The sequence below is a fragment of the Stenella coeruleoalba genome (genome assembly GCF_951394435.1).
Source record: "Stenella coeruleoalba genome assembly, chromosome: 2".
Classification (NCBI taxonomy): Eukaryota; Metazoa; Chordata; class Mammalia; order Artiodactyla; family Delphinidae; genus Stenella; species Stenella coeruleoalba.
Window position 1 is genome coordinate 109852686 of NC_137147.1, and position 23720 is coordinate 109876405.

Genomic DNA, 23720 nt, shown 5'->3' on the forward strand with positions numbered 1-23720 from the left:
AAAGGAGACCAGGAAATAGAACAAGTGAGGTAGGAGGAAGACCAAGGCAACTAAGCGTAGGAGTGCATCAGGGAGGAGGGAGCGCTCCCTAGTCACCTGCTGCTGCCGAGCCAAGTACTATAAGGACCGAGACGTCACCGTTGGGTTTAGCACCGTGGAAATATGGGACCTGGACTTGACCAGTTTCAGTGGAGAGGGGCAAAATTGGAGGCAGTGCATATGGAGAATTCTTTCAAGTTTTGCTTCAAGGATGAACAGAGAAATGAAACCGTAGCTGCCAGGGGAAGTGGAGTCAAGAAGAGACAGGAGAAATATATTTGTGTGCTGATAGGAAGGTACCTACGGAGGATGGAAATTGATGTGTGAGGAGAGGGAAGAATTGCTGAAGCAGTGTCCCTGAGTAAGCAAGGGGGCTTGGGAGCTAGTGCAGAAGGACAAAGACTGGCTTAGACAGGAGCTTGGATAGTTCGTCTATAATAACAGCAAGAAAGAAGAGAAAATGTGGGGCAGGTACTGGGGATGGATGTAGTGAAGGAAGTTTTGAAAGCTCTCTTCTGATTGTTTGTTTCCTCAGCAAAGTAGGAAGCAAGGTAGTCAGCTGACAGGACAAGAGTGGGGATTGAAGAGAAAGGAGAAAGTGTGAAATTGTCTTCTAAGCCGGGGTCAGCAAACTTTATCTTAAAGGGCCAGAGGGTGGTAAATATTGGCTTGGCCAAAAAGTTCATTCGGGTTTCCGTAAGATCTTATTTGGAAAAACCCAAACGAACTTTTTGGCCAACCCAGCATTTCAGGCTTTGTGGGCAGTCTCTGTCACAACTACTCAATTCTGCTATTTTAGCCCCAAAGCAGACATAAATTACAATAAATACACCGATTTTTCCATAGTTGTGTTCCAATAAAATTTGATTTACAAAAACAGGTATACAGCTCATGGGCCGTAATTTGCTGACTCCTATTCTAAGAGAATGAGGGAGAGAGAGACTAAGCATGTATCATCGATTACTTGGCAGCGTTAAAGATCCACTTGAGGTTTGTGGCCCTGTACTGAAAGGGAAAACAGTCAGCATAGTTGTGTGTGTTTCTCCTGCCAAGTTCAGCTACACAGCTATAGGCATGGAATGGTGGAGAACTGGATCTCGTGTGTTTTGTCAAACAGTGTGACCCAAGGGCAGGGGAGTTGAAGGTATGTGAAAGGTTATGTTATAATTGATCGGCTCTGGAGTTGAAGCTGAACATCTGAGGACGAGGATCAATGGATAGGCTGTCCCAGTGGATTGCTGGAGTCAGAAACTAGATGGCGTGAGTTAGAAAGGCAGGAGGTAGCGGTCGGAGAACAAAAGGGTTGCTGATACTAGTAAGGCTAGGTAGTGGGTGTGAGCATGGGAGTGAGGGGCTGACATATGTGGAGGACAGGATCACTGGAGTATAGGAGATCAAGTTGCCAAAGGCCAAGGTGTGGGAGGATCATCTCTGTACACTAGTCACCAAGAATTAAGGCAGGAATGATGTTGGAGAGAGTGATGGGGCACTCTTTCATGATGATGCCAGATAGAGCCTCAGAATCACTACCAGTTGTTAGTATAGGACAAGAAACCTATTTGTCTTCAGGACTGTGGTGGATGAACAAGGATTCGAAGGTAGAGGAACTACATACACAGAGGCACAGAAGCATGATGCAGCTTTTGAGAACAGCAGGTGCTTAGTATTGGGTTAGAGAACTAGGATAGACAATAGCAAAAGACCACATAGTAATGGTAGGCAGAGTTTGGAGACAACTGAGGGGAATGAGAAAGGGAACTGACCGGAGATGATAAAAAGGATTGACTGGGCACCAAAGACCCAAAAGAGATCAGAACTCACATCTGCATGGTTGGACAATGTTTTTCATCCCTAAAGGTCACCATCCAGTAAGTGACCAAAAGAGGTATGAAGGGTTTTGAAAGAAAAAGAATATTTCTACCCACAGAGTGCTCTCAGGTAACTGTCTGTGAAACAGAAATGAAATAGATATAGTAGAGTGCTAATTATTCTAGACATAAGGTTAATATAAGAACTTAAAAAAGAATGAACATTTGAAACTTCCTTGGTTTTTGGTCTTGGTTTTAGTCTGGAAATGGTTTATTATGGGACTGTTACAGTTAGTATTAAATCCTAGTGATCTAGGTATCGGTATCTTAATTATAGCAAAAGGTAATCTCTTTTTATTCATAGGATTATAAGACAAGAGATGTGACTGATGATGTAAAAAATATTGTAAGATTTGTTCAAGAACACAGTTCATCACAAGGAACAAGAAATATAAAACATGTAGGTCCTTCTGGGAGATTTACTATGAATATGCTGGTCGACATTTTCTTGGGTAAGTCATCTGTTTTATTGTTTGAGTTACATCGATTAAAATGGAACATTTAGGGAATTCCCTAGTGGTCCAATGATTAGGACTCTGCACTTCCACTTCAGGGGGCGCAGGTTCAGTCCCTGGTCAGGGAACTAAGATCCCACAAGCTGCATGGCACAGCCAAAAAAAAAAAAAAAAAGTTGAACCTCTAAAGAATTCATTACAAGTACATAGAAAGAATCTCTTCTGTATTCTTTTTTTTTTTTTTTTTTTTTTTTGCGTTATGTGGGCCTCTCACTGTCGTGGCCTCTCTCGTTGCAGAGCACAGGCTCCGGACGTGCTGGCTCAGCGGCCATGGCTTATGGGCCTAGCCACTCCGCGGCATGTGGGATCTTCCCGGACCGGGGCACGAACCCGTGTCCCCTGCATCGGCAGGCGGACTCTCAACCACTGCGCCACCAGGGAAGCCCTCTTCTGTATTCTTATAGAAGCTAAGAGTTTTAGAATAAAACCTTTTTGAGTAACAAAAGAAAATCAGTTTTTATGAATTATTACCAATTATTTTTATAGAATTTATGTAAGTCACTAAGATGAGTTTCCACAAACAAAAAAGAAAATAATAAAGTTTATACAATTTCATCTGAGTGAATAGAATATAACTTCCCTGGAGAATTACCCATTGACTGACTTCCAGTTCGGGATGGCAGCGTGAGCATAAGTATCTGTCTTCTTTTTTCACTTGAGGCCCCATTAAAATAGTAGCAAGGAAATAAAATGAGGATTAAATCCATAACAGCATAGAAAACCAGAAAGAGGCCATCATCAGATTAGAGGTTTTAAAAATCTTTGACGAAATGGATGGAAGCATATTGAAAAATGGAATGAAATGCAGTAAATCACAATGCACAATAAATGTAGAGAAAGTTACAGCAGAGGGGCTGTCAACCACGTAGAACCCCATTATCACCAGGCTGACTCAGACTTGGAAGCTCAGAGGCCTGGGGGGTGGGAGTAAAAGCAGAGGAGCCAAAAATAGGAGGGGACGGTTAAAAGAAAGTCTGCTCACAAAAGAACTGCACGGAATAGCAGCCTGCAGTTGATTCTAGAACAAAGATAAACTGCTTGAGGAGTAGAGAGACAGCTGAGCTGGGAGCCAGCACCCCTAAGTGGCATTTGGGGGCCACCCAGCCCACTTACCCTAAAGCAAACCTGGTAACTAGATATCCCCATTCAGGGGAGGAATTTGAGGGGAAATAGACCTAGATATAAAATAACAAGAAATCCACCTAAAAAGTTTAACCTGGTTCCTAAAGACTAAATATAAATAGACAATCAAGGGGACTTCCCTGGTGGTCCAGTGGTTAAGAATCCATATTGCAATGCATGGGACGCCAGTTCAATCCCTGGTCAGGGAACTAAGATCCCACATGCTGCGGGGCAGCCAAGCCCACGCACCACAGCTACTGAGCCCACGTGCCACAAGTAGAGAGAAACCCGTACACTGAACAAAGAGCCCATGCACTGTAACTAAGAACTGACGCAGCCATAAATAAATAAATAAATAATCTTTTTAAAAAAAAATTCAAGAGGAAGACCAAGGGACTTCCCTGGCTATCCAGTGGTTAGGACTCCCCACTTCCACTGCAAGGGGCGAGGGTTTGATCCCTGGTCTGGGAATTAAGATCCTGTGAGCCGTGAGGTGCAGCCAAAAAGAAAAAAGCGAAAGACCAAATAAGTAGCATATTTGACCCTGGGGATAGAGATAATTTAGAAAATAAGCAATAGCTTTGGGGATATGGGAGGGGAAACTCCTGATAGTATCTTCATAAAGACTTAAATAATAATAGAATGTTACAGAAAATAGAGAAAGAGCTGTTAAAAATTTTAAATGATTGACACAAGTAAATTTAGTGGAAAGGTTGGAAGATAAAGTCAAGAAAATTTTCTTAAGACCTGAGCAAAAGGCTATATGGAAAATGTGAGAGACAAAATATAGATCAATTCTTAGGAGATGTAAAATCTGACAAATAAAATTTTGAAATAGAAAGTAGAGAGAGGGAATTCTCAAACCAATGATAAAAGAAAATTTCCCAGAATGGACAAGAAAAAAAACCTTAATTAAAATGCCCACTTGGGGAGTTCCCTGGTTGTCTAGTGGCTAGGATTCAGTGTTTTCACTGCTGTGGCCTGGGTTCAGTCCCTGGTCAGGGAACTAAGATCCCACAAGCCACGCAGCGTGGCCAAAATTTTTCTTAAATATGCCCACTTTATGCTAAATAAGATGCTTTATAAGATGAAATTTAAGAATACCAAGAGTGGGGCTTCCCTGGTGGCGCAGTGGTTGAGAGTCCGCCTGCCGATGCAGGGGATGCGGGTTCCTGCCCCAGTCTGGGAGGATCCCACGTGCCGTGGAGTGGCTGGGCCCGTGAGCCATGGCCGCTGAGCCTGCGCGTCCGGAGCCTGTGCTCCGCAACAGGAGAGGCCGCAACAGTGAGAGGCCTGCATACCGCAAAAAAAAAAAGAAAGAATACCAAGAGTAACGAGATGTTAGGGAAGAAAAACTTTTTCTCCACTCTGTTATATTTAGTTGTTGGGGACATTAGCAAGAGAAAAGACATTTAATCACGTATGTGTGGGAGTTCATAGAAAATGTGACTCAAAGGGGCAATTAGAATTTGAGGCTGGTGTACCGTTTTAATAGGGGAAGTAGAGGCGGGAGAAGGGTTAGGAGGAAACAAATGATTTGAGGGAAAGATAAATGGGCCCTTAGGAGAAAGATAGCGGGGAGACATGGCAGTTTTTGTGACAGTGTCTGTTTAGGTGTTGTGTGGAGACTTCTCATCTCCAATGATAAGAGTCAGTTTTCTCTGGTTGCTCCTGGGGAGGGGATTTAAGACAACTGAGTTCTTTTGGGAGTCTCTGCTTTTTGGCAGATGGATTTCAGAAATTCAAGTACCTTCTGCTCAAAATAATTTTTATGCCACTGTGGCATGTTCTGGACCCCTTCAGAAATACTCCAGAAAGCTTTGGAAAGAAAAAGCAAACCAAAACCAAACTGACATCAGATTAATGTCAGTAGCCCTGGAGACTAGAAGGCAAAGAAGGTGATATCATGTATACCATAAACAGAGGAACTGACCCATGGGTCCAGTGAGAAGAAATCCCAGAGTCACAGCTATGCAGCAGGTCCAGTAAGCAGTCTGTACAAATTGTAACAGAAAGTCGGGAAAAATAAGTCCCAAGCAATATAGAGAAAGAACAAGAAATGAATTTTTTTATTGATGACAGTAAAGAACACAAATGTTACTTCTCAACAACAAAAGGAGAAAGGCACTTAGAAACTCCTGCGGAGGGACTTCCCAGGCAGTCCAGTGGTTAAGACTTCGCCTTCCAATGCAGGGGGTGCGGGTTCAATCCCTGGTCGGGGACCTAAGATCCCACATGCCTCAGGGCCAAAAAACGGAAACATAAAAAACAGAAGCAATATTGTAACAAATTAAATAAAGACTTTAAAAATGGCCCACAGCAGGGCTTCCCTGGTGGCGCAGTGGTTGAGAGTCTGCCTGCCGATGCAGGGGACGTGGGTTTGTGCCCCGGTCTGGGAAGATCCCACATGCCGCGGAGCGGCTGGGCCCGTGAGCCATGGCCACTGAGCCTGCACGTCCAGAGCCTGTGCTCCGCAACGGGAGAGGCCACAACGGTGAGAGGCCCACATACCACAAAAAAAAAAAAAAAGGCCCACAGCAAAAAAAATCTTAAAAAAAAAAAAGAAACTCCCAAGGAAAGATTATAAAAGAGAACCAAGGTCAAATAGAAAACAAAGGAAATGGCTGCATGATTTTGAGTAATTAATAAAATATGCAAAAAAATAATCTGTTTGTCTGAATACAGTGAACATCCTCCTTAGAGTTGCACAAGAGTCATGAGTTCTAAGTGGGGAAGGAAGCTTGTTGTAATACAAATGTTGCTGATTAGCTGCAATAGAATCAATGTATAGACTTAAACATGGTTAGAGAACAGAGCAGGATATAGACGTTAATCTTGATGATGTAAAAATAAAAGTACAATAAATAAAAATAAAAGGGGGGACTTCCCTGGTGGCACAGTGGTTAAGAATCCGCCTGCCAGTGCAGGGGACACGGGTTTGAGCCCTGGTCCGGAAAGATCCCACATGCTGCGGAGCAACTAAGCCCGTGTGCCACAACTACTGAGCCTGCGCTCTAGAGCCTCCGAGCCACAATTACTGAGCCCACATGCCACAGCTACTGAAGCCTGCGTGCCTAGAGCCTGCACTCCGCAACAAGAGAAGCCACCGCAATGAGAAGCCCACGCACTACACCAAAGAGTAGCCCCTGCTCGCCACACCTAGAGAAAGCCCGTGCACAGCAATGAAGACCCAACGCAGCCAAAAATAAACTAATTAATTTTTTTAAATAAATAAATAAATAAAAATAAAAGGGGAGTATATGGACAGCTTGGGGTGCTGGTAGCCTCCTACATAGTGGGGAGGGAGAGTGGTCAGACACTCTAAAGTTACCCCAAAAACCAAAAGATGAACCAGTATTATGTAACTAGCAAAATTCAGGGCAGGGTAAAGTGAAGGGGGTGGTATAAATGAGATAAAGCCTCATCTTTCATTGTGAAGGGTCAATAAATAAATGTCAGGTGGTGATTCTGGCCAGTGGCATGACAGCAAGAGTACCTCCATGCAGAGGTAACCACTAGAAGAGCTGAAAACAAGCTATTTAAAAGGTGATTGCCGGGGGCTTCCCTGGTGGCACAGTGGTTGAGGGTCCATCTGCCGATGCAGTACACGGGTTCGTGCTCTGGTCCAGGAAGATCCCATATGCCGCGGAGCGGCTGGGCCCGTGAGCCATGCCCGCTGAGCCTGCGCGTCCAGAGCTTGTGCTCCGCAACGGGAGAGGCCACAACAGTGAGAGGCCCGCGTACGCGTACCGCAAAAAAAAAAAAAAAAAGAAAAAAAACAAAGTGATTTACGGAACTTCCCTGGCGATCCAGTGGTTAAGACTGTGCTTCCACTGCAGGGGGCGCGGGTTCGACCAGAGATCAGGGAACTAAGATCCCACATGCTGCGAGGCGCAGCCAAAAAAAATTAAAAATAAAAAAATTAAATTAAAATTTTTTAAAAAGTGATTCCCTTGGAGAAGAGTGAGACTAGGGAGGGGAAGGGTGGAACAGAGGAATGTTCGTTTTAATTATAAACCCGCCTGTGCTATATTGTATTTTTTTCCTATGTACATGTATTACTTTAATTAAAAATCTATAAAGCAATTAAAAAATTAGTAGCCTAGATTGGAGTAGGAAGATGGTTTGTTCAGTTTCTCAGCTGTGTCTCCTGGATCTGTACATTTCTCAGGACAAAGCAACTTTTAATGCTGGTCTTCCCATTCTGGATTCTTGCCTTCTCCTAGTTTGGACTCTTTTGGGGGTACAAGGGGCTGCAGATAAAATAATTTGTTATAAGAACGATACATGATCATTCTACATTATAATATGTAGAAAACCGAAAAATACAAATAGCTCCCAAAAAAACTGCTAATGTTTTAATGTGTGTTTGCTCACAATCACATATTTATCATATTGTATGTATAGTTTCTGTCATTTTTATATAACAAGATATAAGCATTTTCTTATTTTTTTATTCTTAAGTAGTTTTTAATTTATATTTTATCATATTGATGAAATATATTTAAATAGTTTTATTTTAGGACATATTGTTCTATTGTAAATAGTGATGTGATAAATAGCCTTTTAAATACACCCTCATCTACATCTCTGTTTGTACCTTTCATGTACATTGCTAAGTCAGACATTTTTCTGACACATTCTTCAGTTTCTCGTTAGCTCTTAGGTGTTTTTTAAGAAAATTGTTTATGTTTCGTCCAGATTTCTTAGTTATTCTCAGCACTAGGGTTGGTCCACATCAGCCAGCCCGTTATCAGAGCAGTAGTCCTGCCCCAGGACTGTGACATTTCAGGGATACAAATCACTTGAAGACGGAAAAACTTGAATCATTCAGCATCTATGACCAGAAGCCATCTGAAATTTACAATAATGTAATTATTTGGAACTCTTAAAATAGAGCTAAAGCTTTACAAAGTAATTGTTAATTCTGATTATAATCAGTGTCACAAGCCTTCTTAAGTAGATTGTTAAAATAAAATTGTGAGGCTTCCCTGGTGGCGCAGTGGTTAAGAATACACTTGTCGAGCCCTGGTCCGGGAGGATCCCACATGCTGCGGAGCAGCTAAGCTCGTGCTCCACAAGTACTGAGCCTGCGCTCTAGAGCCCGCGAGCCACAACTGCTGAGCCCACGTGCCACACAACTCCTGAAGCCCATGCGCCTAGAACCTGTGCTCCGCAACAAGAAAAGTCGCTGCAATGAGAAGCCTGCACACCACAAGGAAGAGTAGCCCCCACTTGCTACAACTAGAGAAAGCCCACACGCAGCAACGAAGACCCAATGCAGCCAAAAAAATAATAAAATTTTTTAAATTGTGTTTATGATGAAAACCTTAGTCATTAGTGCAGCGTGGATGTGAAACCAAGGATCTAGCTGTGGGTGGGACTCTCAGTCAGTGGGAGGAGGAGGGAAGTATACAGCCTTGTGGAGTGTTCTGCAACAGTGATATGAAGCTATTAGGGTTTATATGAACTGTCTTTGATTTGTTTGCTCTAATATAATTTTATAAGCTGTACATGCAACATGCTAAAATGATAAACTTAATTTTGCTGCTGTTTTTGGCCAATGCACGTTATAAAAAGATGAAGAGAAGTACATACAATTATTTTAGCATTCTACTCAAATATTCTTACTTCATGGAAACAAGTGTCTATTTGTGCCATGGTTTTTCCTGCAGAAGAGCTTAGCTATCGCATTTACCCAGACCTGTCCATAAATGGCTTTTTTAGCCTCTTCTGTTAGAGTTATGGTATACCTACATTTACTAATCTAATTTCTCTTACCTTCTTACCAGGGAGTAAGAGTGCAAAAATTCAGTCAGGAATATTTGGAAAGGGATCCGCTTATTCAAGACACAATGCTGAAAGACTTTTTAAAAAGCTGATACTTGACAGGATTTTGGATGAAGACTTATATATCAATGCCAATGATCAACCAATTGCATATGTGATGCCTGGAAATAAAGCCCAACATGTACTAAATGGGCATTTAAAGGTATGGTATTTTAAATGTTTATTTTATTTTATTATCTTACAATGAGTAGACAGAACTATTTTACTGTGAACTCAAGTGTCTTTTCCAAAGCTTATGGATACTGAATTTATATATACTGTCCTATATGAACATATTCTATTCTTCTTAATTTAGAAAGAGATCTTAAAATTGAACCCAAGTAATGTAACACCTGTCAAAATGAATTGAGTGGGTTGGTTGTCAGATCATTAAATCATCGTATATTCATTAAATAAACATTTATCAGAAAGCTAGTCTGTGCTGGCATGGGAAATATAAAGATGGAGAATATACAGCCCCGTTCCCAAGGGACTTACTATCTACTTGGCATAACAGAAGTACCCCCAAAAAATGTAATTAAGCATTAAATAAAGCCTCTATGTGCATGCACTCATTCCTGTGTTCTCATTTTCTCTCACAAAGGTAGACTTTGTGGAAACGGAAAATTCCAGCAGTGTGAAAAAACAAAAAGCTTTAGTGACAAAGGTATCTCAGAGGGAAGAGATGGTTAAGAAGTGTCTTGGAGAGCTTACAGAAGTCTGCAAATCTCTGGGAAAAGTTTTTGGTGTCCATTACTTTAATATTTTTAATACTGTCACTCTCAAGAAGCTTGCAGGTTGGTGTTTGTGAGTCTTCTGTTGCATGGCATAAGTTAATAGGCTAAAAGTTAATCTTGCTAAGGAACTTATCAAGAGCATTAATATATCTCAGTCTTTTTGATCTCTGAATTGAAAGCTCAGAAAAACAGTTTAAACTCATTCTTGAGATAAAATATATTTTTTAAGATATACACAGTACTTTGTTATTCAGACATATGGTATCATTTCAATCTTATACTTCAGTCTAATGCTGCATGTTAGGATATGGATAATTCTAATCGCTAACACCAGATGTCACTTAATGAATTTGTGTGCCTTATTTGCCTGCCTTATGATGTTTAACTATGTGTGTACATGTCTTTGCAATGCGGAGCTAAGTTCCTTTTGAAAAGAGATTTTGTTTTATGCTTCTCTGAATCCGGATCTAGCACACTGCTGTGTCTAAGTATTCTTTGATAAATCCTTGCTGACGTGAGTTATTTCCATGGCTTCAGACAGCTCAACCCAGAATTCTAATAGTAGAGTCCCTGGAAAATAAGTTGGCCACATGGTTGACTGACTAATGTACATTTCCTTCCACCCTCTTCCTTCATAAAAGCTTATAATCATCACTTCTCTCTCTTCCATTCCCACTCCTGCCACCATAGGTCATTACAGTATTTCATCAACTCTAAAATGCCACATTGTTATTTTATGGACTATTGAGAAAGAAAAAATTCTACTAATTAAACTGTGACACAGTGCTTTTATTGAAAGAGTTGTTTTTACTTTATTTAGATTTTTATCACATATAACTGTGCCTATATGGAAAATGCATACAATCAAAGTAGATTGATTTAAGTACTTGTAAAAATTCACATTCAAAACCTGACTCTTCTGAATTATTTTTTGAGTCAGTTGTCCATGTCTTTGTTTTCCCTCATGTCATCAGGAACGTTAGTGACACAGCCTTTTTAGCATGCTCCACTCTGTTCCCCAAAATTTTAATCAAAATCCTTGTCACCCGTTCTGATTTGATGGTGACACTTTCTTGATGATACCAGAAAGTGTCCGCGGGAGGCTGCACGTCTCTCAGTAACACAAATGTAACACTGCTTCATCTACTTCAGGTCATGTAAAGCACTTGGTTGTTTCTTGCAAGAAACTGTGGAATTGTCATTTCCTCCAGAACATACAATTTGCTGTGTTAATGCCAAATTTATCCCCCGTTACTCCGTTTCTGAACTTTTCTGCATGCACAATCATTTTCTCAATGCTAATCACAATCTAGTCTTTTCTAACACATTTCATGTGCAGTTCAGTTCAACATGTGAGCACTGCAGTGGCGCTGTCGGCATGCCGGCAGCACTGATAGCTATGACTGAGATCTCACATGTGGAGGCAGTGACAGCACAGCTGCCATTTGGCCGTTAGCACTCGTAAGACGCCTCTTGACCTCAGGAATGCCAAAACACACACAAAAAAGAGTATATCTTAGAAACCATGAAATGTAGTATTTTGTTCCTAGGCTATTAGTGAAGTTTCCTAACTGGTTTCCTTATCTCCAGATGTGAACATAATATTCATTTTAATCTTCTAAATACTTGGCTAAAATTCCAACAGCTCTCCAGATAAAGTACAAATTCTATCAGGAATCTGCATTTTTTATTTTATTTATTTATATTTTTTGGCCGCACCCTCACAGCATACAGGATCTTAGTTCCCCGACCAGGGATTGAACCCACACCCCCTGCAGTGGAAGCGTGGGGTCTTAATTACTGGACCGCCAGGGAAGTCCCAGGGATCTGGGACTCCCCCACTTTATCTTCCAGTAACCCTTTCCATAAACCTCCTGGTCTGTCCCACAGGTCTTTTCTTTTCCTCTAAACATAGAAATGATGTTACAATCACGGATTTGAAATCCACCCTTTGCTCAACTCAGATACATGGGAATTATTACTGCCTCACTGCCCATAGCCAGTGCATCAATAAATCCTACAGACCCAGCCTCCAAAACATGTCCGAATCTATTTCTTCTCTCTGTCTCCACTACTACCCGCTAGTTCACAGCGTCCTCTCTCGCACCTGTAGTGGCTTCCACCAGGCTCTGGTTTCCCCTCTTTCCCTTACAATCCATTTCCCATGTACAGCAGCCAGAGTGATCTTTAAAATAACAGGCTTGTCTAGCTGTAAGACTGTTGTGCCTTCTCTACGCAGAAGACTCTTTTTTTAAAAAATTTATTTATTTTATTTATTTATTTTTGGCTGCGTTGAGTCTTCGTTCTGTGCACGGGCTTTCTCTAGTTGTGGCGAGGGGGGGCTACTCAGTTGTGCGTGGGCTTCTCATTGCAGTGGCTTCTCTTGAGGAACACGGGCTCTAGGTGCACAGGCTTCAGTAGTTGTAGCATGTGGGCTCAGTAGTTGTGGCTCACAGGCTGTAGAGCGCAAGCTCAGTAGTCGTGAGGCACGGGCTTAGTTGCTCCGCAGCATGTGGGATCTTCCTGGATCAGGGCTTGAACCCTTGTGCCCTGCATTGGCAGGTGGATTCTTAACCACTGCACCACCAGGGAAGCCCTACGCAGAAGACTCTTAATGGCCTACTTGTTAAAGGCAGAGTACTTGCTTCACCCACGTGCAGAAAGACCTGAAGAACAGGTTTGGGTTGGGGGGAAGTAAGAATTCAGTTAAGGCCTTACTGAGTAGGGTATACAAATGTGGAGTGCAGGGGAGAAGTCGGAGCTGGAAATACAGATGTGGGCCTTTTCTGCAAACAAGCGTCACCATACTTGTAGCTAGACAAGTCTTGGTTGTGAGAACAGTGAGCCAAGAGCAAAGTCCAGTTACCTCTCGGGCACACTGCCCAGGAACCCCCACTCCGCTTACCCCCATATCCCGTGCTCCCTCCCATTCTCGGCCCTGACTCCACACACCTTTGCTGCTGGGATTGGACCACAGGCTCCTGCCCTCTGGGCCTGTGGGCTGCCTCTGTCGGCATTTAACTGCCTTTTAGAAAATCAGCCCATGTACCCGGTGCTCTGCAGCTAGTTGGCACTTAACAAACATGTGCTGAATGGGTGAATGAGCATAAATTCAGTGGGTTTTCTCTGGGTGGTAATTTAAATTTCTAATTTTATGCCCATGCACAGAATCTTTATCGTCTGATCCTGAGGTTTTGCTTCAAATTGATGGTGTTACTGAAGACAAACTGGAAAAATATGGTGCAGAAGTGATTCCAATATTACAGAAATATTCTGAGTGGACATTACCAGGTTCAGTATACAGCCAAATATGGGTTTTCTGAAAGCCTCTTTTAATGTTAAACGATGCAGCTCACTGGATTAGAATCATGTGGTTTCTGGCTTGTGTTAATGGTCCCTACACCTTTCACACTGACATCCAGGTTCTCAGAGGAGACCCCAGTGGTATGCCAGGCACCTCTTAGAGGACACCGGTGCTCAGGTCCCCCAGGGGAGACCCGTTACTGAACTTGCTAACAGGACCCAGAGGACGACCTTTGGGCCCAGGAGTTGCTTGTTCTGTTAAGGCAAGTGCCTGAAGAATCTGGAACCCTGGGTGCAGATCACATATCTGCCCCCATCTCACTCTGTAATCCTTGGCAGGCCACACATAGCCTCTTTGTTTTTCAGTTTCTATGTCTGAGGACGGGAAGTGTTATCTGACAATCATGTATAAAGTTTAAGAGTGGAGTTTAAATGTTTTGGGAAAATGAACATGTAATTGGACTACTGGAGAATCTTATTGTTATTAGCCACTGAAAGAATCTGCCCGAGTGAGTGCATCATTAGCGGACCTTCCCAAAGGTTGCTGGAAGCCTGTCATGTAGCACCTCTAATTACGAAGCTCAGCACTGAGCTATAGAAAGCATGGACGCGGGGAAAAATCGAGAACAAAGAAAGATTTCGTTGTGGGAGATACAGGTGCAGGAGTCGGGCGCCCTCCTTCAGCGTATTGCCATATGCAGACTAGCCAAGTGAAATGTTTCCCTCTTTCTGTAACGGACCACGGGAGGGGTCCTTCTCAGAGTAGCAGGATGAGACATGAGTGAGCATGCGTTTCACATTCTGTCTCTCCACAGTCGTGTTTTATCCATTGACAAAACGCCGAAGAGTCAGGTTTTCGTTAATTCCTCTGTGTGGTAATTATTCCATAAATCCTTACTTCAAATACATTAACCTCTTAGTGGGAACTTAATGTTTGTTTAGTATAGTAACTTGTTTGGATAGGGATTTTTGCCCACGTAAGGTAGGGCTGCTCTGCAAAAACAGCCCACAGTGTGGTCATGATCACTCCCACTTATTGAGGGAGGACAGAGCCAAGAGCTTTGCCTATTCTGTGTCATTCAGTCCTTATAACACTGATTTTATTTTGTTTTTTTATTTATTTTTATTTCATTTATTTATTTTTGGCCACGCCACGTGGCTTGCGGGAGCTTAGTTCCCTGACCAGGGATTGAACCCAGGCCCACTGCAGTGAGAGAGCCCAGTCCTAACCACTGGACCTCCCTGGATATTCCCCAACACCCATTTTAGAGGGAAAAGTGGTGAGGGCTTTTCATTTCCGCAAAGTCCCCCAGCTGGGATGACAGCACACTTCACCCGAGCTGCACTGTCTGCCCGTGTGCCCTTCCTACCATGCAGTAAGGTAGGGTAGCCTGAGGGTGAACCAGACCAGCCAGGAAATATCTTCAGAAAATGAAGACCTGGTCACTGTTAACCTAGAAGGAGATTTCGTGCTTTGGGTGTGCCTTGGGTTGCAAATACCTATGGAAATTACCATCTTCTTTGCAAATGTGTGCTTTCATACAGACCCATTTCCTGCATAGTATGTGAAATGTTCACAACTATTATGCAAAGAAGAATAAAATGTGGTCTAGAATTTTCTGACAGCCATTTACTAAGTAACTATTGCCCAAAGATGAGGTGCAGGACATAGTTATGTTTTCCTTATGTTGGACTTATTTTTTCAGCATGTGTAAAACTATAAATAAAATTGTCTTTTGTTTAGCGCTTTATACTTTTCAAAGAACTTAACAGGATTAATTGCCCATACAATAACAGGGACGTGGGCTACAGAATGTGAGCTAATAAAACCTGACGTCTCTGGTTAAGTTAAAGAGCATCACACGTTTTCTTAGTGAACTCTGAACCCCTTTCTTTAAAAATAAATTGCCATTGACTACTTTGGGGCTTTGTGAAATTAAATAAGTGCTCAGTTCTTGTGGGGTGTTTGAATCCAAATGGCAAGATGCTACAGGAAAGCAGCTGGGCTTTGGCTGAACTGCACGCCTGTGCTGTGTATCTCCGCGTAGACTGTAACCACACTTGGATCAGAATGGCATCACTGGTAAATGTCTGCATTGTCCATTTGTAGCTGAGGACGATTCCTCACGGAGAAGCCCCTCCAGCAGCAGAGGCACTGGAAGAAATGCCCCTGAGGAGCTGGATGAGGAAACACCCATATCTTCTCACTACTTTGCAAATAAAACCAAAAATGAAAGAAAGAGGAAAAGGATGCCAGCCTCCCAAAGGTCTAAGAGGAGAAAAACTGGTTTCGGTGGTTCCAAGACAAAAGGGTAAGTTCTGCCACCTTTTCTGCAATGTAGGGTAGAAGTGAGAAAAATATAAAAGTACAGCTGCTCTGATTTGCTTTGAAGCATTTATTAAAATAAGCCATTGCCATTGTTAAATGTTGCCTCTCCCGTTTGTGGAGTCAGGATTAAGGTCTGATCCCAAACAAAAACATTTGTTTCAGATTTTTAAGATATCTACTCCTAGGTTGATGATCAAAGTTTTCTAGTTTGCAAAAACTTCTCCAATTTTGACATTACCTTAGGAAAAAAACTTTTTTTTTTTCTGCCAGTTGCTCTTAAGTGAATTTTCCACCTATAATACTGTAAATCATATACTAGCTGAATAAACAGGGGTTTTTGTTTGGTTGGTTTTTGTTTTTTTAAAGTTTCTTTTTATTTATATATATATTTTTGGCTGCGTTGGGTCTTCGTTGCTGTGCACGGGCTTTCTCTAGTTGGCGGCGAGCGGGGGCTACTCTTTGTTGCAGTGCGCGGGCTTCTCATTGCAGTGGTTTCTCTTGTTGTGGAGCACAGGCTCTAGGCACATGGGCTTCAGGAATTGCAGCATGCGGGCTCAGGAGTTGCGGCATGGGGGCCCTAGAGCACGCAGGCTTCAGTAGTTGTGGCACGTGGGCTCAGTAGTTGTGGCTCATAGGCTCTAGGGCGCAGGCTCTGTAGTTGTGGCACATGGCCTTAGTTGCTCCGCGGCATGTGGGATCTTCCCGGACCAGGGATTGAACCTGTGTCCCCTGCATTGGCAGGAGGATTCTTAACCACTGCGCCACCAGGGAAGTCCCAACAAAGGGTTTTGTTTTCTCATCACCCTTATGCTTTCGCCAATACTTGCTACACCGCTTCTATTGCTGCAGAATCTGCAGGGCCTCCACGCGGAGGCTCCGCACACTCCCTGCCATTCAGTAACACCTGGGAGAGCCAGCCTCCCAAGCTTTGCAGGGTAGCAGAGAAGAGGCCACAGCAGGAACCCCAAGAGGTCAGTCCAGCCCCGCCATCTTCCCTTTCCTACATCTGCCTGGCTCCTGAGCTGGGTTGCACCCACTTTGGGTGCTCTCTGCTCACCAAGGCGGAACAAAGATAGCACTACCATAAGGTCCTGGTGACGATCTGGGCAGCGTCTTATTTCTTCATAATCACACTGTTTCTGACAGCCCCTTTTTCCTGTTTTCTGCAAGGAAATGCTCTGCCCTTGCCTTGTACGTAAGGTCTGGTAGGGTTGTGACCACCCCATCAGTCTGGAGAATGTGGCCCTAAGCATTTATGTATTGTAACAGAAATGCTTACAGGAAAAGGGAACAAGTCCTCAGGAAACTTGTGCAAGCTGTTGTGGTTTTTTTGGGTTTGTTTTTTTTTTTTGCGGTACGCAGACCTCTCACTGTTGTGGCCTCTCCCGTTGCGGAGCACACCGGACGTGCAGGCTCAGCGGCCATGGCTCACGGGCCCAGCCGCTCCGCGGCATGTGGGACCTTCCCGGACCGCAGCACGAACCCGTGTCCCCTGCATCGGCAGGCGGACTCTCAACCACTGCGCCACCAGGGAAGCCCTGTTGTGTTTTTCTTTTTCAGTTTTTCTACCTCTTTTCCTTCTGGGTAATAAAGACCAAAAATTGAGTGGGGGAAAAGAAAGGAAGGCAGATGTTACCAAATTGTCATTTCCTTGTTAAGTCCATAAACAGACATCTTGTATGTGCTAATCCTTCTGTTGGGGTATAGAAATTAAAGGCATTAGTAAATATTAGTTTAATTTTGTGGGTTTTATTTATTTATTTTAATTCTATTTAAACTTTTAAAAGAAAAAAAAACTTTACCCATTTATCCTACACCCACCCCACTCCAGCCTCTTGCAACCACCAATATGTTCTCACATCTGTAAACTTGGTTTATATATATGTATATATATATATTTAGGTTCCACATGTAAGAGAGGTCATACAATATTTGTCCTTGACTTATTTCACTTAGCATAGTGCCCTCAAGGTCCATCAATGTTGTCACAAATGGCAGGATTTCATTCAGTTTTATGGCCGAATAATAATTTTTGTGGTTTTTAGTGTGCAAGTGACCTGCGGATGCTCTTCAGTAGGGACATTTTCTTATTTTCTTCATTTATTCCCCCATTTGGGGAAATACTCATTTCTCAGGCACTCACACAGAGTAGAAGACCTTCAAAGGCCTCTGTCCAACTCCCTGGGATTTATCATGAGGAAGCTGAGGCTTTCTGAAGCTTCCCCTGGGGAAGGTTTACGTGAAGCTGTCCCCAGCCTGGTACCAGTCTCACAGGTGGGACTGGACACTGGCTTACCCAGGCCTGCCTGGAGCACTTTCACTGCTGCACGTGGTCCACGGAGATTCCTGAAAACCCATCATGATCTCCTCATTGTTGGTAGTTAGAACAAAAGTAACTTTTGTTGATAAGACGGAAGCACTTTGCCCTATGGCCTAGAACCTAAGCTAATAAGTAGTAAAACTCATATTTGTCCAAAAGCCAGTACCACTTTTGTTTTTGTTTTTGTTTTTGTTTTTGTTTCTTGCGGTACGTGGGCCTCTCACTGTTGTGGCCTACTCCCGTTGCGGAGCACAGGCTCCGGACGCGCAGGCTCAGCGGCCATGGCTCACGGGCCCAGCTGCTCCGCGGGGCCCGTGCGGGGCATGTGGGGTCTTCCCGGACCCGGGCACAAACCCGTGTCCCCTGCATCGGCAGGCGGACTCTCAACCGCTGCGCCACCAGGGAAGCCCCAGTACCACTTTTGATGCTAGTTTTTAATTAGCCCGTGTGTTTAAGGTGGGATTATTTTCTAGTCCCTACTGGCTAAAACCAGGAAGTAGTGTAACTTTGCTTTACCCTGTAGCAGCCTCTTTATATCTGTGCCCCGTTATCCTCGTTTCCACTGAACCACTCTGCAAGGTGGCTTCCCACGTGTCCAGGCTGCTCACCTAGCTGAGGATCCACACAGCCACAAAATAAATGTGGCTCTTTGCCAGAACCCTTAACACCCCACCCTACCCTCAGAGTTTCACATCTTCAGAAGAACACGCAATGAACTGGTTGTGTTCTGGGCTCTGAGTGGGAGTAAAATGGATGACTCTGGTGAAATAGAGGCTGCTGATGGCAGATTCATTCTGCAAATCAACATAAACAGCAGGTTTTTGCTGGGGACTTAATATCTCAGCAGGAAATCAGCATAGGGAAATTTAAGGCTGCTTCTCTGCTGGTTTAGCACATCTTTGCCAGTTCTGCAGTAAAATTGCCCTCGAGCAAGAGTTTTTAAAAAACCACTCTTCCCTCAGCCCCACCAAAATGTCATTAGCAGACTGGTGGCCCTGATACCCGGGCCCCTAAATTCAGAGATCAGATCGGAGGCCATTTGTGTGCCCTGATGGTAGGAAATTAACACCAGGCATGAATTCAGCCCGGTTACAATGGGGCGGGAAATACTCGTTTAGGGAAAGGCAAACATGCTGACCCTGTGATTTTTTTTTTTTTTTAACCATTTATTTTCAGGGGAGAGAAAAAGCTGTTATCTTCAGATCAGTGGGGGAAGTGAGGTGCTGGAAGGACTTTGTAATAGGCTGTGGCAGGGGCCTCTCACCCTTTCTTATTTTTTATTTTAATTTTATTTTATTTTTATTTTATTTTTGCGGTACGTGGGCCTCTCACTGTTGTGGCCTCTCCCGTTGCGGAGCACAGGCTCCGGATGTGCAGGCTCAGCAGCCATGGCTCACAGGCCCAGCCGCTCCGCGGCATGTGGGATCTTCCCGGACTGGGGCACGAACCTGTGTCCCCTGCATCAGCAGGTGGACTCTCAACCACTGCGCCACCAGGGAAGCCCTCACCCTTTTTTAAAGGCAGCGAGTGGGAGGTGAGAGCAGGCAGATCTTGGAATGTAGACGAGCGAGCAAGCCCCTGGCAACGGGACCCTGACAGAGATGTGCCAGGCCCCAGCTGCTGCGGGCCCGGGGAACCACATCTGCAGCCTTCCCCTCTGCAGGAGGAGGCTCGCTCTGCTCTGCTCTGCTCTGTCTCCACCCACCCACAAAGCCCCCTTCCTCTGGACTGTGGGAGCACAGTAATTCCACAGTGTCTATTGTCTGGGCATTGAGGCCTTAAACAAGGTATTCTCACTTCCTTTCTGTGGTCGGAGTAGATGGGAAGCATGGATCTCAGCTCAGATGCCTGGAGGGAGGCGTGGGAGAGGGAGGGGTCTGTGAAAGGGTAGAGAGAAGGCACATGGGGTTGGGCTCAAGTCACAGAATCCTTGATGTTTTAGGAGGACAAACGTAGGACAAATTGGTGTAAAGGGTGACAGTCATTTACTCCTTGAATTGTAAAGGAAACTGACCCCATCCAGGGCCATTATAGGCAGAAAATGCACAGAGACATGGAACACCAAGGAAAATCATGGATTATATAGCTGCATGCGGGTTAAGAGAAAGAAAACTGTTCACTTTTGGGTTTATTTGACATTTTAATTTTCTTTTCTTTGTCGCATTTTAGGGGGTCCAGCACATGCAGAAGGATACCTTCTAAAACTAAATCCTCCAGCATATTTGGACCCAGTTCAGCTTTGCATGGCTCTCAAGCAGCATCAGGAGTCAGTAGAAAATTGGGGATTATGGCTCCACCAAAGCCTGTAAATAGGCCATTTCTTAAGCCTTCATACGCATTTTCATAACAACCAAATCTCATCTCAGTGTACATAGATCTTAGTTGTTGTTTGTCAGCATCTGACCATCTGTGAATATAAAGCTGTTAGTTTCGTAATACCATTTGTAATTTTTATCCATATCTATTAATATTTAAATAAGTGCTTGGGGTGACAGTTCTTATTTTTTAAATAAACATTTTCTTTTGAAACGCATGCATGATTTGCTGCCACTGCAAGTGTTGTGGCCATCGTTTCTCAGAACATCTGAAGCAGCAGCTGAATCATCTCAGGGAGAGAAATTTTAAGTACAACATCATGAAACACAGAAGCCAAAGAAAAAGACTCACATGGGACAGCATGAAACTGTAAAACTTTTTGTAGAAGTCAATGTAAACAAAATTAAAACATAAATGACAGAGAAAAAAGGGAAACAATATATGGCAAAGGATTAATATCCATAATATACAAAGAGTATCTATAAATCATTAAGAAAAAAAAGACAACCTAGTAGAAAAATGAACAAAGGATGTGACTAGGCTGTTCTCAGAAAAGGAAATGTAAACAGCCCACAAATATGTGAAAAATGCTGCATCTCCCTCATTAAAAGTACCAGTTAGAACAATGAGATGCCATTCTCTTGCCTAGCAGATTGTCAGCACTTAGATGATATTCCGAATCTGGGGTCCACAAGAACAGGGTCAAATGTTAAGAATGTATTAAATGCTGGTGACGTCCTTTAGCATCAGGGAAGCCTTACTTTTCAAGACCCCTCCCTGAATCGGCTAATGAGCCAGCAAGTCTCATAGTGTTTTGGCACCTCTTTTCGGACTTCCAGTCCCTCATTTTTGGAGACATCTTTTCTTAGCTGTCATGCAACCTTGGTTACACCTGTTTGGTGTCCCACTTCTCTCCTTGACCTCCGTCAAGAGGGTAGAGCTGAGGAGACCTTGCCTGGGCCCAAGGTGTTGGAAGACGGAGTTGGCTGGAAGTCTGTGGCCTTGGCCTGGAGATGGTGCTGAGGCAGACCCTGCACCTACCCCTAGGGACCGCCCTTGTAGCTGCACGCCTACCTCTTGCCTCCTCGACCTCCACCTGGGTCCTTGGTCCCTCGTTTAATGCAGGAGACTGGCAGACAGAAAACTGGCAGACAGGAGTCTGCTGAGGGCCATGCACTGTTAACCTCCAGATGCCTTCAAGAGCTGACATTTTCAGGAACCATCTTTCCGGCAAGCTCTGACTCAAGTGGCCAGAAGAACCTTCTTGGGGTGAGGAGAGGAAATGGAGGGCAGAGTAGCCAGTAGTCAAGGCTGCTGGGATAATGTCGCTGGCCTGAGGTCGCCTTGGAGAGCTGGCAGTGCACGAGGGTGTCTGGCAGGAGGTCACACCCTTCTACCTTCAGCAGCTCTGGCTTTGGGGACAGAGTGGGTAGCCTCTGCACAGAGCTGATGCCACAGAGATCGGGTGACTTCCTGGCTCTGACCTCACTCGTTCATTCATTCCTTTACTGAGCCCCTCTTCTGCCCGGACTCTGGAGCTAGCTGTGCCCTCGGCAGTGCCCACTCTGCCTCCAGGGGCTCCCGGAGCAATGGGGAGGACAGGCGAAGGCAGTGCAGTGGGGGCCCCAGGGTGGAACGCAGAGTCTGTGAGCAGGGCCAGCACCACCCCCACCCCTGTCACCTACACCTTTCACCAAGCACTGAAGAGGAACTCGCTGCAGGAACCTGAAGCCTGGAGACCTTGGGGTAGCCCGGGGTCAGGCAGGCCCCACACCCACCTCTTTAAAAATGTTGGGTTGTGGGGCTTCCCTGGTGGCACAGTGGTTAAGAATCCGCCTGCCAATGCAGGGGACACGGGTTCGAGCCCTGGTCTGGGAAGATCCCACATGCAGCGGAGCAGCTAAGCCCATGCGCCGCAACTACTGAGCCTGTGCTCTGGAGCCCGCGAGCCACAGCTACTGAGCCCTTGTGCTCCGCAACGAGAAGCTACCGCAATGAGAAGCCCACACACCGCAACAAAAGAGTAGCCCCCGCTCGCTGCAACTAGAGAAAGCCCGCGCACAGCAACAAAGACCCAGTGCAGCCAAAAATAAACTAATTTTTTAAAAAAATGTTGGGTTGGAGCAGGGTCTGTTCAATTTCTCAGTCCCCAGGAGCAGCCACAGAAAATGCAAGCAGCCTCCTTCAGTTCAGCCTCCAGCTCCCAGAGAATGCAACCGTATCCATACAGCGTCATCTTAGGAGGACAGAAGCACACGGACTTTCCCTGAACCAAAACTGGGACCTCTGGCAGCCGAAGACAGAGATGGTGATAGCGAAGCCAATCCAGGCTGGGCGCTGGTAGGGGTCCTCCATGAGCGCCGAAATCACCACCACCTGGGAGGAGGGGCGGGGACAAATCCACAAAGGAGCTCCAGCCTAGGACCCTTCACTGGCCCACCCTCCCCAGGTACAGGTAGGCCTGAGGGTGGGGGCTCGGGCTCTCCCACCCTCGCCGTCACCCCTCTGGAGGGCACAGGAAGGATTAGAATCTGACTCTCCAGCTATATACATACCTTCCCCAGCCCCTCCTGGAGCATGAGAACTTGCTCCAGAGAGCTGACAAGTCCTTGCTTATCTCCAGGGACAGGGAACCCACTATCTCACTGGAAGAGAGCAAACATGGAGAGCCCAGTCTATGCTGAGGGCTGTTCAGGCATTTTCACACATAGTAAGTCACTCCTTTAATCCTTCCACCAGCCCTGGGAAACAGGCACATATCAGTCTTTTTTTATGCAGAAACTAGAGTTCAGAAAGGTTATGTAATTGCCCAAATCCACACAGCTAGGAAATGGTGGTAATTAGGGTAACATACATCTCAGTTTGCATCTGCTGCCCAGGTGTAATAATTAAGACAGCTCCCTTTCATTCTTGAAAGTGCTCCAGTTTAGAAGATAAATTATAAGGAATCCAGGTCTATGCTCTTTCCCTGAACAATCCAACCTCCTCTCCCAACCCCATTTTTCTAGCCAAAACCCCAGGGGCTGCTTGCTCAAAACTTCAGGCCCCTGGGGCAGGCCCCAGGGACAGAAGCTGCAGAACTATCAGCCAGCACAGCTAAGCTGTGGTTTTTTATCCAGAAGAGGAAGTGGAGGCTGTGGTCCAGGCCCTCTTGCTCTTCTTAAGAAACTGCTGCTCCTCCTACAGCTTGGAGCTGCTCTGAGCCCCTAAGGCCCACCCTGTGCTTGGGAGGCTCCCAGAGTCCCCACCCTGGCTCTCCTGCTCTGAGCAGCAGCCTGGGTTGGTGGCAGGGGTGAATCTCACCCAAGCCTGTGACCCCATCCTGACAGAGGCCCCTGAGCA

The 23720-nt window shown here is 44.7% G+C and overlaps 1 protein-coding gene across 4 annotated transcripts in view; it reads left to right on the forward strand.

Moving 5' to 3' along the window:
* BLM (BLM RecQ like helicase) overlaps positions 1-22042 on the forward strand; it is an 86414-nt gene extending 64372 nt beyond the window's left edge. For 2 of the 4 annotated variants that reach the window (XM_079910133.1, XM_079910136.1), the window contains 6 exons: positions 2212-2359; positions 9337-9536; positions 9978-10170; positions 13279-13401; positions 15524-15725; positions 20232-22042. In XM_079910133.1, coding sequence (XP_079766259.1) covers positions 2212-2359; positions 9337-9536; positions 9978-10170; positions 13279-13401; positions 15524-15725; positions 20232-20409 — 1044 coding nt within the window. In that variant the 3' untranslated portion in view covers positions 20410-22042. Of the gene's footprint in view, positions 1-2211; positions 2360-9336; positions 9537-9977; positions 10171-13278; positions 13402-15523; positions 16560-20231 lie in introns of those variants that run through there. The other 2 variants (XM_079910134.1, XM_079910135.1) reach the window with 2 other exon arrangements.
* Positions 22043-23720: the final 1678 nt, after the last annotated feature.